This window comes from Aythya ferina (genome assembly GCF_964211825.1).
Source record: "Aythya ferina genome assembly, chromosome: 1".
In the NCBI taxonomy this organism is placed as follows: Eukaryota; Metazoa; Chordata; class Aves; order Anseriformes; family Anatidae; genus Aythya; species Aythya ferina.
In genome coordinates, this window is record NC_140296.1 from 85,552,101 (window position 1) to 85,567,658 (window position 15,558).

Sequence of the window (15,558 nt, forward strand, 5' to 3'; positions counted from 1 at the left end):
ACAAACAAAAAACACAGCTACTCTTTATTCTCTTGAAGATTAGCAACAAATAATAAAAGTGTAATGTAAATAATGTGATAAATACCACATAAATATAGTACAATTTAGGTTGTGTAGACATGCATGTAAAACCCTAAAGTTGGAGAATGCCATTGGGCTGACTTCCTCACTTCCTGACTTGAGAAATGTCAATAAGTATTCAATATGCACTTTGCCTATCTTATATGCACACTTATAAAGACAGTGTAAGACTTATTTATCTAATGTTGAAAGTAATTTATAAAGTTTATGTTTTCAATGTTTTTGCTACATTATAAAGCCTTAGACTGAAGAGAAGTAGAGACATATTTTGAAGTCAGTTTGACCCAATTTGTAGCATTTCATGTAAGACATAAGTTAAAAGAATTCTTAAAATAAATCAATATAAAACTGCATTATATATATATTTTTTTCTACCTTGGTATTCAATGATCCAGTTGCAATTGAAGTGTCTAAAGTCCAGATCCTGTAATTTGATTTGCATCAATTATGGTTGTGCTGGGTCTGGCTGGGATGGAGTTAACTTTTCCTGAAGCAGCCCATATAGTGCTGTGCTCTGCATGTGTAGGTAGAATAGCACTGGCATCACACCAGTGTTGTGTCTATTGCTGCATAATACTGGCACCGCATCAGGACTCCCTCCCCAAGAGCCAGCAGGATGGGGGTGGGCAAGTGATGGGGAGGAGACATCACTAGGGCAGCTGACCTAAACCAACTAAAGGGATATTCCATATCACATGATGTCACACAGCAATAAAAGGTGGGAAAGAGGAAGGAGAGGAGCGGGCTCTCATTGTGGAACTGCCTGCCCTGCTGAACAACTGCTACGTGTATTGAGACCCTGCTTCCCAGCGATGTGGCTTGTTGATGGAAAGTAGAGAGTAACTGCTTTTCTCTCTCTGTGCTTATGTGCAGCCTTTGCCTTTAATAAACAAAACAAACAAAATAAAACAACAACAACAAAAAAAACTCTATTGGTTTTATAAAGTTAAGATGCAAAAACATATTAGAATATTTAAAAGTATTTTGTTTGCCTTTTCTAACAGGTCTTAATTTTGTTTTGGATGTATTCTGGGGAACAGCATAAGCAGAGAAATGGAAATGCTCTGATGTTGTGAATTTGCCTTTGAAATTCAATGCAGCTATGCACATCAGCATGCTTACGTGATCCATAATTATACCTGAAGAAGCTTTTTATCTGAGTCCCATGGGATTTGGCTTCCTAACTCAATTAAATCCATTCTATTTCTTTAGATTCACTTCATCCCAAACCTTCATGCTGAGCTTTAAAATAAGCTTTGGTGAAAGAAGCAAAGTTTTCTTCTCAAACTCAAATAGTAATGATTTTCATTTCTGTTACCTAATGAGATTAAAATACTGAACTACTGTATTACTCTAGTGGCCTCTTTCTGTTTGGTAAGCTGGCTTAAGTGTGGCAAGTATGTAGCATATGGGAACAGAGGAAATGTCAAACTGTGGAGCAAAGATTTACAAAACCTAATAACTTTTGTAAGCTTTAGCTTCTAGACTTAATATAGAGAAAAAAAAAAAAAAAAAGGAAAAGGCCAGATGCTATAATAATATGAGTCCTTCTAAGTTCTTCTTAAATGAAAGTAAAAGTGTACAAACAGATTTATAATGACTTTTTGTAATCTGTGAAGTGAGATTTACTGTATATTTTCTCTTTAAAGTTCAGTTAATATTGTTGTTCTTTACTAAGTCTTTAATGAATTTCCTGTTGGCTTTAAGCTACCATGTTTTGGACTTGGTAGCATCCGCAGGAAAATAATTTACACCACAAAAATGTCTTTAATTAAAATTTTATTTCTGTTTCATAAGCAAATGTGTTCTTTTTTTTTAATTATTATTATTATTATTTTTATTTATTAGCAATTCAAAGCTAAATGGTCCCTGCATTGCACACAGATGTAAGCTCTCATTGCAGTTGTGTGGGGCAGTTATGCTTTTTTTTTTTTTTTTTCTTGCAATCCTGTTATTTAATAGATAAAAATACTTTTGCTATAAAAAGAGATTTCTGTTAATTAAAAAAATCCCAAATGACAATGACCAAGTTCCTTATTTTGGCTAAGATGTGTTTTCTAATTGTTATGGTACCGAGAGCTGTATAGTTGTCGTGGTTCCGCTCGAGTGGGCAGCCGAGCTCCACCACAGCCGCTCTCTCACTCCCCCTCCTCAAAGAGGAATGGGGAGAAAATATGTGAAAAGGGCTCAAGGATTGAGATAAGGACGAGAAAATCATGCAATAATTATTGTAACGGGCAAAACAGACTCGGCATAAGGAGATAGTAAGATTTATTGCCTACAACTAACAAGCGAGAGAAGTGAGAAAACAAAGGGAAAAAAAAAAAACAAAAGCACCTTCCCCCCATCCACCCTCTTCCATCTCCTCCCCCCGAGCGGCGCAGGGGAACGGGGGAATGAGGGTTACGGTCAGTCTACAGCACTTCTTCTCTGCCGCTCCTTCTCGATCACTCTCGTCCCCTGTGCTGTGGGGTCCCACCCACGGGATGCAGTCCTTGATGAACTGATCCGGCGTGGGCTTCCCACAGGCAGCAGCTCTTCCAGAACTGCTCCAGATATGGGTCCGTACCACGGGGTCCATCCCTCAGGAGAAAACTGCTCCAACCTGGCTCCCCTACGGGCAGCAGCTCCTGCCAGGTCACCTGCTCCTGCGTGGGCTCCTCTCCACGGGCTACAGGTCCGGCCCAGAATCTGCTCCGGCAGGGGTCTTCCACAGGCGGCAGCCTCCGTCGGTGCAGGGCCACCTGCTCCACCGTGGTCTCCTCCACGGGCTGCAGCGTGGAACCCTGCTCCACCGTGGTACTCCATGGGCTGCAGGGGGACATCCTGCTTCACCATGGTCCTCACCACAGGCCACAGGGGACTTCTGCTCCGGCGCCTGGAGCACCTCTCCCCCTCCTTCTACACTGACCTTGGTGCAAGGCTGTTCTCTCACTCCCTTGACTCGCCCGGCTGCTGTGTGGCGCAGCGTTTTTTCCCTGTCTTAAATATGCTCTCACAGAGGCGCAAAACAACATCGCTTATTGGCTCGGATCTGGAAAACAATGGGGCCCTTCCCAAACATGGGGCAGCTTCTAGATCTTTCTCACAGAAACCACCCCTATGGCTCCCTGCTACCAAAACCTTGCCACGTAAACCCACTACAATAGTAAGCTTCAGAGTAATACAAAATATACCTTTGGCCATTGAGGTGTTCACACAGAAACTTTTCAATGATTCTTGGGATTGAAAATAAATGCAAAAGAGAAGACAAATGTATCTCTTTCTGAGCCCTGGATACTTGTATGCTTACACATTAAGTAGTACACCCATAATGTAGCAGTATCAACCAAGATGTGTATTTTTTACTACTGCTATGTAAAGTATGTACTGTTATGTAACACAACTTTTAAAAATGACAATGATGTTTTAAAGTAAATGTAAGCCCTGCCAAAGGGACAGCTACACCAAGGATACATTTATTTTATTTTATTTTATTTTATTTTATTTTATTTTATTTTATTTTATTTTATTTTATTTTATTTTATTTTATTTTATTTTACTTTATTTTATTTTATTTTATTTTATTTTATTTTATTGTCTTTAATAATTATTTCCCCAAGTCTGTTGATAGGGCATTGATGGTTTGACCTACTCCATGGAAAAGCCCTCTGGCTTCCAATGCAGAAGTACTCATTGCCAGGCCACACGTTGATGCCACAAAAGCCACAACCAATCAGAACGCTGTAATTGCTTGCTCAGTTCTTTTGTGTGCAGATACACACACAGTCAAAATGAAGCTCTGATATGCACATATACCACAGATTATTTAAAAAAACTTGTCAGCTTTGACACAAATAAGTAACTTTTTCATATTGAGTAAAAGAAAAAAAACTTCCTAGAACTGCTTTACACTGTTAAATATTGTACTGTATTTTAACCTCTACTTAGTTGTAGATACAGATACAAATGTCTTTCAATACGTCCATGCCTACAGTTTGAGCTTAGCAGCATTAATTGTAGACTATAAATAGTCATCAAAATTCATAGGAGGTGTATGCAGTTAACGTGTAATATGGCAAGGAAAATTGTCAGTCCAAGATCATGGTTTTAAAATATTAATTCTCTCCATTTATTATAAGATTGAAAGATAGTGTAGAACAGAATGAGAAACAGAAATATGCATTTTTAATACGTGTTATTGCAGGCAACCTCATGGCTTATGTACACTTAATTACATGCTTAGACTTTCTAATCTTTGAACTTTTTAAAGTAAAAAAATTCCTTTGAATCAAAGTCTGTTTGAAGTAAATGTTTCTTCGGGTCTCAGATCCTCTGAAGCACTTACTACAAATCTTTTCATTTCTGTATAGTCCCAGTCAAGCATCCATGCTACTGCAGTTTAAGAAACTTCCAGCAGCTAAGCCACAGCAGCAAGGTGTTTGCACTCTCCTATACACATGATGTAATTTGACCCATTGTAATCCTTTTGTATTACAAACAAATCTGTTGAATTTTCTCATATTTAGTGCACATGGAGAATATTCGCATGTTCAGTTATTTCATTTCAGCTGATATTCAGCAACTTGATAATGCAGCCATATTCTTTGCAGGATAAAAATTATGAAGGTCTAAAGTGCAGCTGCTGTCCCATGTGTTACTGAAATTTCAATGTGAAGAAAAACTTGGTATCCCCCATAATCTCCAAAATGAAGCTACTGGAGTACAGAATGAATTTTCAAAAGCAGTTTCAACAGTAAGAAGCGCTTATGGAGAAGCGCTTATATATAAATAACATCATTTGCCATACAATTGATGTTATGATACATTATTATGGTCCAGGGATTCTCTTTTCTTGGAAATCTTTCTAAAAGCGATCCTAATATGTGTTTGTTTAATTTTCAGAAATTAGAATAACCATTCGCCATTGTATTTTCTCTTAAGGTTGAGTTACTGTTTCAGTCATTTGTAATTCCAGAGGGAAATCTAAGACCAGTATATATCACAATTCAGGTACCTAAATCATATAGTGAACAATACAGATTGTAGGCAATTGCACCAATGAGAAGTTAACTTTCAAAATAAATCATAAAATGTTTGGAGACTAAGGAGGGAAGAGACTTGTATTCTTAATGTCTTAAAATGAACTGCTGATACTCCAGAGTAGTCAGGAAAGAAAGAAAGGCTGCGGAACTGTCCTCAAATAAAGATGTATAGTAAATAAAATAAACACACACACACACAAAAAAAAACAAACATTTCAGATCATTAATGCAGTTTTATATCAGGACAACAGAAATTATACTAGTAAATCAACTGCTATGTTTTGTGGCTGTTGATTACATTATGCTTCCATCTTTATGATGTAACTGTAAATATACATGTATAGATGTCTTAGATCCTGTCTGCCCTGAAGATACATTACTGAAAGAAGGTAGCATACAGAAGCACACAAAAGATTAGGTACCTGTGTATTAGGTCTGTTTGGGATGGAGTTAATTTTCTTCTTAGCCGGCCATATGGTGCTGTGTTTTGAATTTGAGGCCAAATCAGTGTTGATAACGTATCAGCATTTTGACTATTGCTGAGCAACTCTTGCACAGCACCAAGGCTTTTTCTTTCTCTCACTCAACTCCCCCAAGCAGACAAGACTTGGGGGAAGGATTGGGCAAGAGATTGGGAGCGGACACAGACTGGTCAGCCAATCCAAGTTGGCCAAAGGAATATTCCACAACAACTAACATCATGCTAAGTGATAAAAAAAAAAAAAAGAAAAAGGGAGGGGGGAGTGGGGGGTAGGAAGAGGGGAGTGTCTCATTCAAGGTAGTTCTGTGTTGCAAAATATATTTATTCTATTCTCTCTTAAAGAGCTTTGATATTCTTTATATATATATATATGTAATGGTGATAATTAATGGATTTCTATTAATTCAGGCAAAAATACTATTGCCTTGTTGTAGGTAAAAGGAAGAATGACATAAGGAATTTTGACTAGATAGACATAAAAATATTTTCACTCTTATCTTAAACCTAAATAATCCAGTATATGTACTTTGTTTCATCTTAATGTAGTATTCTGAAGCCAAGAAATAAAGAATTTAAAATTATTTTAAGGCAAACTATAGGGTGCGCTCTCCATTACTCTTCTTCTAGTGGATGAGTGCATTTTCCATGGTTTCCCAACTAATGAATCTGCCACTTTTAATGATTCTTTCAGGTGAGGCTGGAAAAATTATAATTTTTAGGAGTTAACATTTAATAAATGATATGAATCAAAATAACTTTTCAGTCTCAATGTTCTTCCTTTGCCTTTAATGCCTCAAATGTTCTTCCTTTTCCTTTATTGGCATCGTCTCATAACAGCCACCACACAATTCTAGTAGCCTACAAGGTAATTTTTGACAGAGTTTTATAAAGAATGTAAAATGTGATTTCAGAAGGAAAGTACTGTCTCAGACATAAGGGCTGCATAGTAGCATGCAGAGCTGTAATAGCAGCTTTAGTTAAAAAAGGAAATGTAAAAATGTATAAAATACACTTGATGAATTCATTTGAAAACATTACTACCAATGATAAATCTGTATTTTTTCATGTTTCCAATTTTATGTACTTTTTTGAAAGTACAAAGTCTAAGTGGTCTAAGAATAGAAGTGAACTCATTTTCTTTCTCATCTTCCCATGCATGTTACATTTTTAACTCTGTTTCTTTGTTCTTGTTATAATTCATTTTATAGCAAATGAAAGGATATGCAAACCAAAAATAGATATTTTTGCATTTCTTCATAAAAAGAACATGCAATAGAATACCACGTGTTATGTTACATAGAGCTAATAGGCACAAGTACTAATGAGTGTGTTATAATGATTAATGCTCATCTGAAATTACTATTATTATTATTTATTTTTATTTTTTATTTTTAATGCTGGCTAGTTTAAGCAAAAAGAAACAATCCTGGTAGGTCAAATGAGATAAACCAGAGCAGATTGATGGTTTTAATTTAGTGATTTTGAGGGTTAAATATTGTGAAAATTGCTGCTGTAGAACAACTTTATATGGAAATTCATTTCATTTTAAGTCTTGTGCATCTCTTGATAATCTTTCAACAACTTTTTCTATGAACAGCCTATGAACAGGAGCTGGTTTTCCTGACAGATTCCTGACAGATTTCCCCTCACTTCCAGTTTCCACAAAAAATCTTAGCCACACAGCTACAATACCTTTGCTCACTTCTTCTGCCCATCACATTTTCTCTCCTTAACTATTGTCATCTAATTTTTTCTTCCACTAATGCCTTCTTTTCCAAGCTCTAGGTCCAAGACCAGGTGCCTTTTCCCTTATTTCACAATTTTTTCCCATCTTTCACAATTTATGAAATCTCTTCCCTGTCCCATTTGGTTGCAAATGGCTGATGTGTTCAAAAGCCCTAATGTGGCTGGCAATTGGCAAATAGATAAAAAGTGCATGGTGACATTGCATTACTCTGTATATAGGTCATCAGATTAAGAATGGAACAACAAACACAGATAAACAGAAAAAAAAGAAAAAAAAAAAAAGTAATATATATATTTATATATACATATATTAAATGTAATAGATTTGGAAGAATTTACTGTTATTGATTTAGAGTTGTGAATATTTTAGGGTAATTGTTTTCAATTAATGTCAGACCTAAATTGTTTAGATTTTTAGATTCCAGGAATGTGGATTTTGATCAATGTATTGGAAACTTGAAGACTTACATGAATTCTGAAACCTATAAGCTGAATCAAAGCTTTTGAATGAAGCCAGGTTGTAGCAGTGAACGCAGGAGGCTGTAGCTCTATTTTCGCCTTTTCAGCACTGAATTTTCTCTTGAAAATAATGTATATGATCCTGAAAAATGAAAGGGAAAACCTCTTTGAAATGTTAAATTATTTTGTGTGCTGGGTCTTATAAAAAATTACAGCCCATGAGGAGCTTGTTTATCCATCAAAACAATCTCATTATTAGGACAGCGGTGTAGTGTGGTTTACTTCATACCTTGAAATCACTCAAAGAAATAACTGAGTGAATGATATTCACCCTCCTCTCTCTATTATGTTGTTATGTGCAGCAATAGCTGGCAGCATATTAAAATAGAGATCAGGGACTGAAACCATTCATTTCAATGCAGTTCTGAAATTTCAAAGCTGATGAATTTTCCAATTCATAAAATAATAATAATAATATAAAAAGATGATTGACTGCTTTATGATGTGACAATAGAAATAAAAACATCTGGTAAGTCTTGAGGGAATTTCTTTTCCACAGTTGTTTTTCACCAGCATAAATGTAGATGTTGATTCTAGCAGCAATAACTAAAAAGGGAAGCATTAATTTTTTTCTTCAGTAAATACTTGCCTACATGTAAAGAAAATAAAGAAAATCCTGTCAAAATAGAAATAAACCACAATTAGAACACAAAATTGAATAGAAATTTAATATTAACATTTAATATTAATATTTAATATTAATATTTAATATTAAACTTTAAACCTTAGCTCTTTTCTGTCCCTGCTTATGAAGGTAGTAACACAGGTATTGAACACCTAACTGCATATATATGTGACATTTTTAAGGAACCAATGTCAATAGAAAAATCTAAAGATTTCTCTGAACGTAAGAGGCATCTTGAATATAATTAATCTTTGAAAATTGCATGCTTCAAGGAGTTGGAAATCAGGATTTTAATTAGGTTCCTCATACATCCAAGTTTTCCTAGACTGAAAAATGCATATGTACTCTATGCACCACATGCAGAGTGTACGTAGGAAGTGCCAGTTACAGTGCATGCATGCTACCATCTGTTGTAGTATTCACAGTAATCTCAGTTTGAAGACTATGACTATACTATGTGTTTTTAAGACTCTTTATACTCCTCTGTTGCTGTGGGATAGGAACATTTCAAGCGCAGATAGACATTTACCTCCTAAAATATCACCATTATCACAGAATGGTGCCTGTGTCTTATGATGAGAATTATGAACTTCTCTTATAGCTTTCCAAATTGCATTAACACCTAGGAGAATAGGTGAAGTTACATTGTCTGTGAAGTAGCGTGAGGTATTTCCTCTAAGAATTTTAAGGTATTAAAGCTTCTAGCTGTGATAAGGTTAATACAGTTGTGATTTGAACATCAGTGTAAGCGGAGCTTAATATGGTATGATATTTATGTAAGTATGAAGTGAAGTGCTGTCATGTTCACTCCATTTGAAAGACCATGCTGAAAAGAGGACAAATATTTTGTTAAGATCTCTGAATGTGATCAAAGCCATTTTTCTGGAGAGGACATGGATTGCCTCATTTTATCTTGGATAATTAAAAATCTCAGACATTTTTTAATGTTTTAAATCATGGGTTTCTCTTTTGTAGTTGTTTGTGGTGGGTTAACCTTGGCTGGCTGCCAGGTGCCTACTGTACTGCTCCCTTATTTCTCCTTAACAAGACAGGGTTAGAAAATAGGATGAAAACAATGCATTGGTTGAGATAAAGGCAAGGAGATCACTCACCAATTATTGTCATAGACAAAACAGACTCAACTAGGGGAAGATTAATTTAATTTATTGCCAATTAAAAATTTAAGTAGGATAGTAAGAAAAAAAAAAAAAAAAGACAAAAACACCTCTCCCTTCTTCTAAGGCTTAACTACATTCTTTTTTTCCCAACTCTTCCACTACCTCCTCATCCTACCCCTCCCCAAGTGGCATAGAGAAGGTAGGTAATAGGGGTTCATAACTTTTCATTTATGCCCCTAATTCCTCATTTTTTTCCCTTGCTCCAGTGTGGGGTCCCTCCCATGGATACTTCATGGCCTGCTGCAATTGGGCTACAGTTTTTCAAGAACAGGTCCAGCTTAGTTCCTTCTTGTGGACTGTGGTTATTCAAAAACTGCTCCTGCATGGGCTCCTCTCCACAGGCTGCAGCTCCAGCCTGGGGCCTGCTCCTGCGGGGGCTCTCTATGGGCTGCAGCCTCCTCCAGGCCACATCCACCTGCTCCACTGGGGCTCCTCCACAGGCTGCAGCACGGAGATCTGCTCCATGTGGGACCCATGGGCTGCAGGGGGACAGCCTGCTCCACCAGGGGCCTCTCCATGACCTTCAGGGGAGCTGCTGCTCTATGCCTAGAGCACCTCCTGTCCTCCTTCTGCACTGACCTGGGGGGGCTACATCATTGTTCCTCTCAAATTTTCTCTCTCACAGATGTTGTGCAGTGTTTTTCACCATTTTTAAAGTATGTTCTCACAGAGACACTGCCAGCATTACTGAAGGGCTTAGCTTTGGCCAGCAGCAGGTGCCTTTTGAAGCTGGATGGAACTGATTCTGTCTGAAGTGGGGAAGCTCCTGGGTTATCCTTCCAGAGGCCACCCCTGTAGCCCCTGCCCCCTGCTACCAAAAGTTCGCCACATAAGCCCAATATCACACCATGACCTGCTACTTGTCTGTTTTTGTGTATCTAAAAATGATGTCACAGATATTTAAATTTTACAAAACATGCAAGCAAGCAAACCAAATTAGAACTTTTACTAAAGCTCAAGTTAAAAAAAAAAAAAAATATATATATATATATATAAAATACAAATCCATAATCTTATGAGCACACTAATATTCATATTTGTGTAACTTGCTGATCTCTTAATCCATCTGGTGAGACATACTGATATGGTTATTGCCAACAAACTACTAAGTAGTTTGGTAGATAGTTACATTAAAATCTAATGTTTGTTTTACTTTGCTATATGAAATATTAAGGTTAAAAATTAGACAATTCTATACATTTAGGAGATTTTGATTTACATTTTCTTTCCACAGAAATGTCATCCAAATATATATATCATATAGATATGTCACACAGAATTAATGTAAGTGCAATTCCTACAAACTCAGTTTATTTTTAATATTCTTCTTAAAATTCAAGAATGAAACTTTGAAAATTTTAGTTCATGCAAAACTTTGGATATTTTGTCTGTTTGTTCATGACTATTGAATGCCTTCTAGGCCCTATGCCTGAGCCTAATAAAATGGACTTCATGTGATCCTTGGTACGGGAACAGCGTGCTGAAAAAAAAAGTTTAAAATAGTTGAAAATCTGCTCTGCGTAGTTTATTCTTCATTAAATAGAAAGTCTGGAAACCGAGTTGGTGTATTATTGTAGGATTCGTGGATTCCTCAAGTTCAAGGAATAGAGAGCCATTAGAGAGCGAAATATCCTGAGAGGGAAAAAAAAACAAAAAACAAACAAACAAACAAAAAAACTAATATTATAAATGAAATTGTAGTAACTTAATTAGACAGTGAAAGGCAATATTACAATTTGATAATCAAGTATGATGAAGAAGCTATTAGCTGTTAACTTGCATAATGGAATTAATGCTGCTTAGAGGTGTATTTTAATTCATTGTTGGCATTGGGATTTAGAAGCAGAGAGAAATAGAATCAGATCAGAGAGAGAATGTTCTTTTAGAAAGGTAAAATATGAAATGATCAAGGATGTAAATGAATTTGGAAATAAATGGAAGATAGTTTCTTAAGTCCTGTGGAAAGCCATACTGCAGTTTTGTATCCATTCACTTCACTTGCTGCAAACATTCATCTCCATCTTTTTGGAGCCTTGTCAAGTTTACTAATTTTTAGGGACTGTTGAGTAGGAATATGAAAACAGGGACGTAATGTCTTTTCCTGTCCTTAAAAGTAAACATAGGAGGACACAGTCCAAAGGCATATATTTCACTATGAGAATTCTGTTCACTGCACAGACTGACCTTTATTTATTTTTTTTTTTTTTATTTTTTATTTTCTATGTTTGCTCTGCAAGCTCTTAGCACTGTGAAGTGGCAAATGCAAAGGCCAAATACTTATATGAGTCATAGGTATGCATTTTAAGGTGAAATAAATTGACCTTTGTATGTACTGATTGCTGTATAGTGTCTGGTGTGAGGGCCTAGTTAGCTAGGCAATGCTGAACAATAAAGTTTTAAATGAATGAACCTAATTGTGAATTTTCATTGTTGAAATTCTTTCTGTGAGGGTATATGGAAGGAGAGTGTCTGCTCCTTTAACAGTATTTGGCAAGGATGTTTATCTAATGCAACAAGGGATAATAAGAAAAGGAAGAAGTGATGGAAACCAAGTCTGGTCAGTCAAACTAATTGATAAGGGCATGTGAGAATGTGGGAATGTTTATTGCAGCTGGACTGACAGGATTTCTAAATGGGTAGACAATCACAAGAAACAAACTGCCCAGTCACACTAATTGGTGGGCTAAAATGCTACAGGCACTACCTCCAGGAAGGATGAACCTTGCGTCTGGTAAGATTGTCAACTCCAGCATCCAGACTGGGAAGGTGTAGAAACTGCAGAGCTCTTCAAATCCATTGGTAGTGTGCAAGGGGAAGTAGGAACAGGAAGAACAAAGAGCAGGGATGGCTAGAAAAAGACCAATGTGTAAATTGGGGCCAGTAAGTGCTGTTGTATGGCCAAGCTTTGTGCCCGATCACCAGTCTGTCCTATCTTATTTATCTCATTAAATGTTTTCTTAACTCTCTGTGCATATTCACAGTCTCTCTCCCATGTGCATGAGCGTTGCAATGATTAAGTGCCAGCTGCTGTTGAGGCCTCTCTGTATGTAAGTGGAATTGCTGCCAACTACTAGAGTCAGACATCAGGGATTTGGACACCCCTGGCCTGTGATGCCAGCTACTGGAGAGAGGGGGGTCCCAGCATCAGCTGCTAGAGCAATTAGAGTCTTCTGCTCCCAGACATGGGGTGGGAACAATGTCTTTTCCCAAACCAGCTACTTGTGTGGACCAGAATGGGTGAGGCAAGTGTGAGCTCCATGTTGTCAGCTGGACAACAGGGCTGGGGGTCACAGCCTGGTGCCACTGTTGGAGGGGTCACATGCCTGTATTTTGCCAATCTGCTCTGAGGGGAGGGAGGGAGAAGGGGGGGGGGGGGGGCGGGGGCAGAAAGGGGTGGAGGTATTCACTAGCAAACTTTAAGCTGGACCAGATGGGGAGTAGTGAGGGCCTTGGGTATCTGGGGTATCAGGTAGGCAGGGAGTCCATGCTAGTATGCTTAGGGAGACCTGTGAATGTGGTGTGCACAAGGGTGCAAGTGCTGTGTTTGTGCAGCAAACTTCAAGCTGGACCAGCCAGTGAGTAGGCGAACTTGAAGTGGGTATGGGGCTCGGGATCTGGAGAGGGGTGCTAGGTGGCTGTGCCAGTACTGTAAGAATCTGTGAATGTGTGTGTGCTTGTGAACCTAGAGCATGTCCCGTGTATGTGCCTTCGCTAGTAGACTTTGATCTCTACCAGCTGGAGAGGAGCAAGGGGTCTCAGCTAGCTGTGTCCTGTGCGTAAGTTCTGCAGGAAGCAGGCCTTGGGTGAGGCAGCCTGTGTGACCAGTTGTGTCAGTGTGTCTGTGTGTCTCTATCCGTGTCAGTGCGTCTCTAGGCCATGTCCTTAGCTATGTCCTTAGCTTTGGTACAGGTTGGACCTTCCAATTGGAAACAGCTGCCACATCCCCCAGTCTGGGTAGAGTCAGTGTGCACCAGGCAGGCCCCTGCAGCCAGGCAGCAGCACACTTTCCTCACTTAACACCTTAAAAGACAAAGAAACAAATCAAAACCAAGTAACCAACCAACAAAACAAATGAAATCCATAAACTGTTGTTAAGGAAAGCATTGTAGGAATTAAGTTTATATTCTCCTTTAGTTGTTTTGGTATTTTTTATTAAAAATCTTGTGGGGCTTTTTTTGGGGGGGGGGTGTGGGGGGGTGGGGAGGGATTGTTCTTTTGAAAGCGAAAGGATTCTGATATTGCCTTCTGAGGAACAGTTGTTTTGGAACAGTATTGATATTGTCTGACATTATTCAACAGGTGAATAATATGAAAATTATTATAAAACTATTTCTAATCAGGACAGGAAAAAATAAAAACATGAATCATTTTAAGAAATCTGCAGTGAACTTTTAGAAAATCAGAAATTTGAATTAAGAGCCTGGCACTCTCTTTTTGCACATTTTCTCTTGTTTCTGTTTTTAAGACAGCTTCTACTCCTTCAAATCCAACTTTCATAGTTTTTGATTCAGTCCGCAGTTCCTTGTCCTAACATCTCTTGAGTAATGCTTATTTATTTTACATTGTTATCCTGAAGTTATTTGATTAATGCAATTCAGTGATTATGACACCCTGTGTCCCACATGGCTTCTGTGTTGCATCAGTTTAATTTCAGTATTTTCTAACTGCTCATGCTGGAGTTCCACAAAACAAAAAGAACAATTGCTCAGTTATCTCTGAAATTATCAGCATTTAATGCAAATTGTCTTATTAACTTTGTTCTGCATAGAAAAGTACAAGAAATAAATGGTGTGAAAATACAGTTAATTTTTCAGGGATCAGAAGATTACTGCTATTCACTCAATGGACTTTGTCTCAAATGCAGTACGCTCTGCATAAATGCAGTACGCTCTAATAAAGCTTGCAATATAAACTGAGCTCTCTGGTAATATCTTTTAATTTCTCCTCTCTTTTAGTTGATGGATGCACTGACTGGTCTGTGGATTACAAGAAATATCAAGTTCTAGTGGGAGAACCTGTTCGTATAAAATGTGCACTTTTTTATGGATATATTAGAGCTAATTACTCCCTAGCACAAAGTGCTGGACTCAGTTTGATGTGGTACAAAAGCTCTGGACCGGGAGATTTTGAGGAACCTATAGCTTTTGATGGAACTAGAATGAGCAAAGAAGAAGATTCCATTTGGTTTCGACCAACAGTGGTACAAGACAGCGGACTCTACGCATGTGTGATAAGGTACTGGATTTTAATATACTGCATTTTAATGACACAGATACCAAGCATGGCTCGTAATAGTGAGACTTCTATGCAAAGAAAAATATTTTTTGTTTGTTCCTTTTTCTTCTCCTCTTCCTATTCCTTTCCCTGAAGTTTTGTTTTGTGTTAATTAGAAATTGTTGCTGAATGTCTTGAATATGTATATTTTTTAACTTTAGGTTATATATGGCAGCATCAAAATTTATAAGGTGGGTGGGACTGGATGTTGGGTCCTGTGTTGTTGGGTTTGATTCTGGTTTAACTCCAACAATCACTCTCCTAGAGTTAAAAGTTCCCTTTGAACGTTTGAGTTTCTTTTTAAATGAATTTTGTACATGTTTTCCTGTAAAAAGTTGTCATTTGATAAAAAGTAGTTGCATCAAGGAAAACAGAGTATCATTATGGTGAAGTTTCAGAAGTTTTATGGGCACATATCCTTTATAATCACAGTTTATTTAACCTGATAATATAAGCTCCATGTCAGATATCTTTCAAAGGTATTTAACCTTCTGATGCATCAAGTCTTATGACCATAACTGGGGCTAGATTCATATTCCTGCTCCAACAAGAGTTGAATTACTTTTTGAATTTTTAAAATGCTTTGCTGTAAGGTATTGTTTCCAGGTCTTTGCATTCAAAAAAATCAGC

General features: G+C 37.4%; 1 protein-coding gene across 4 annotated transcripts in view; it reads left to right on the forward strand.

The window, feature by feature from the left end:
- Positions 1-15,558, forward strand: part of IL1RAPL1 (interleukin 1 receptor accessory protein like 1) — a 773,813-nt gene that overhangs the window by 387,265 nt on the left and 370,990 nt on the right. For all 4 annotated transcript variants that reach the window (XM_084531795.1, XM_084531796.1, XM_084531797.1 and 1 more), the window contains one exon: positions 14,610-14,889. In XM_084531795.1, the coding sequence (XP_084387921.1) occupies positions 14,610-14,889 (280 nt within the window). The remainder of the gene's footprint in view (positions 1-14,609; positions 14,890-15,558) is intronic.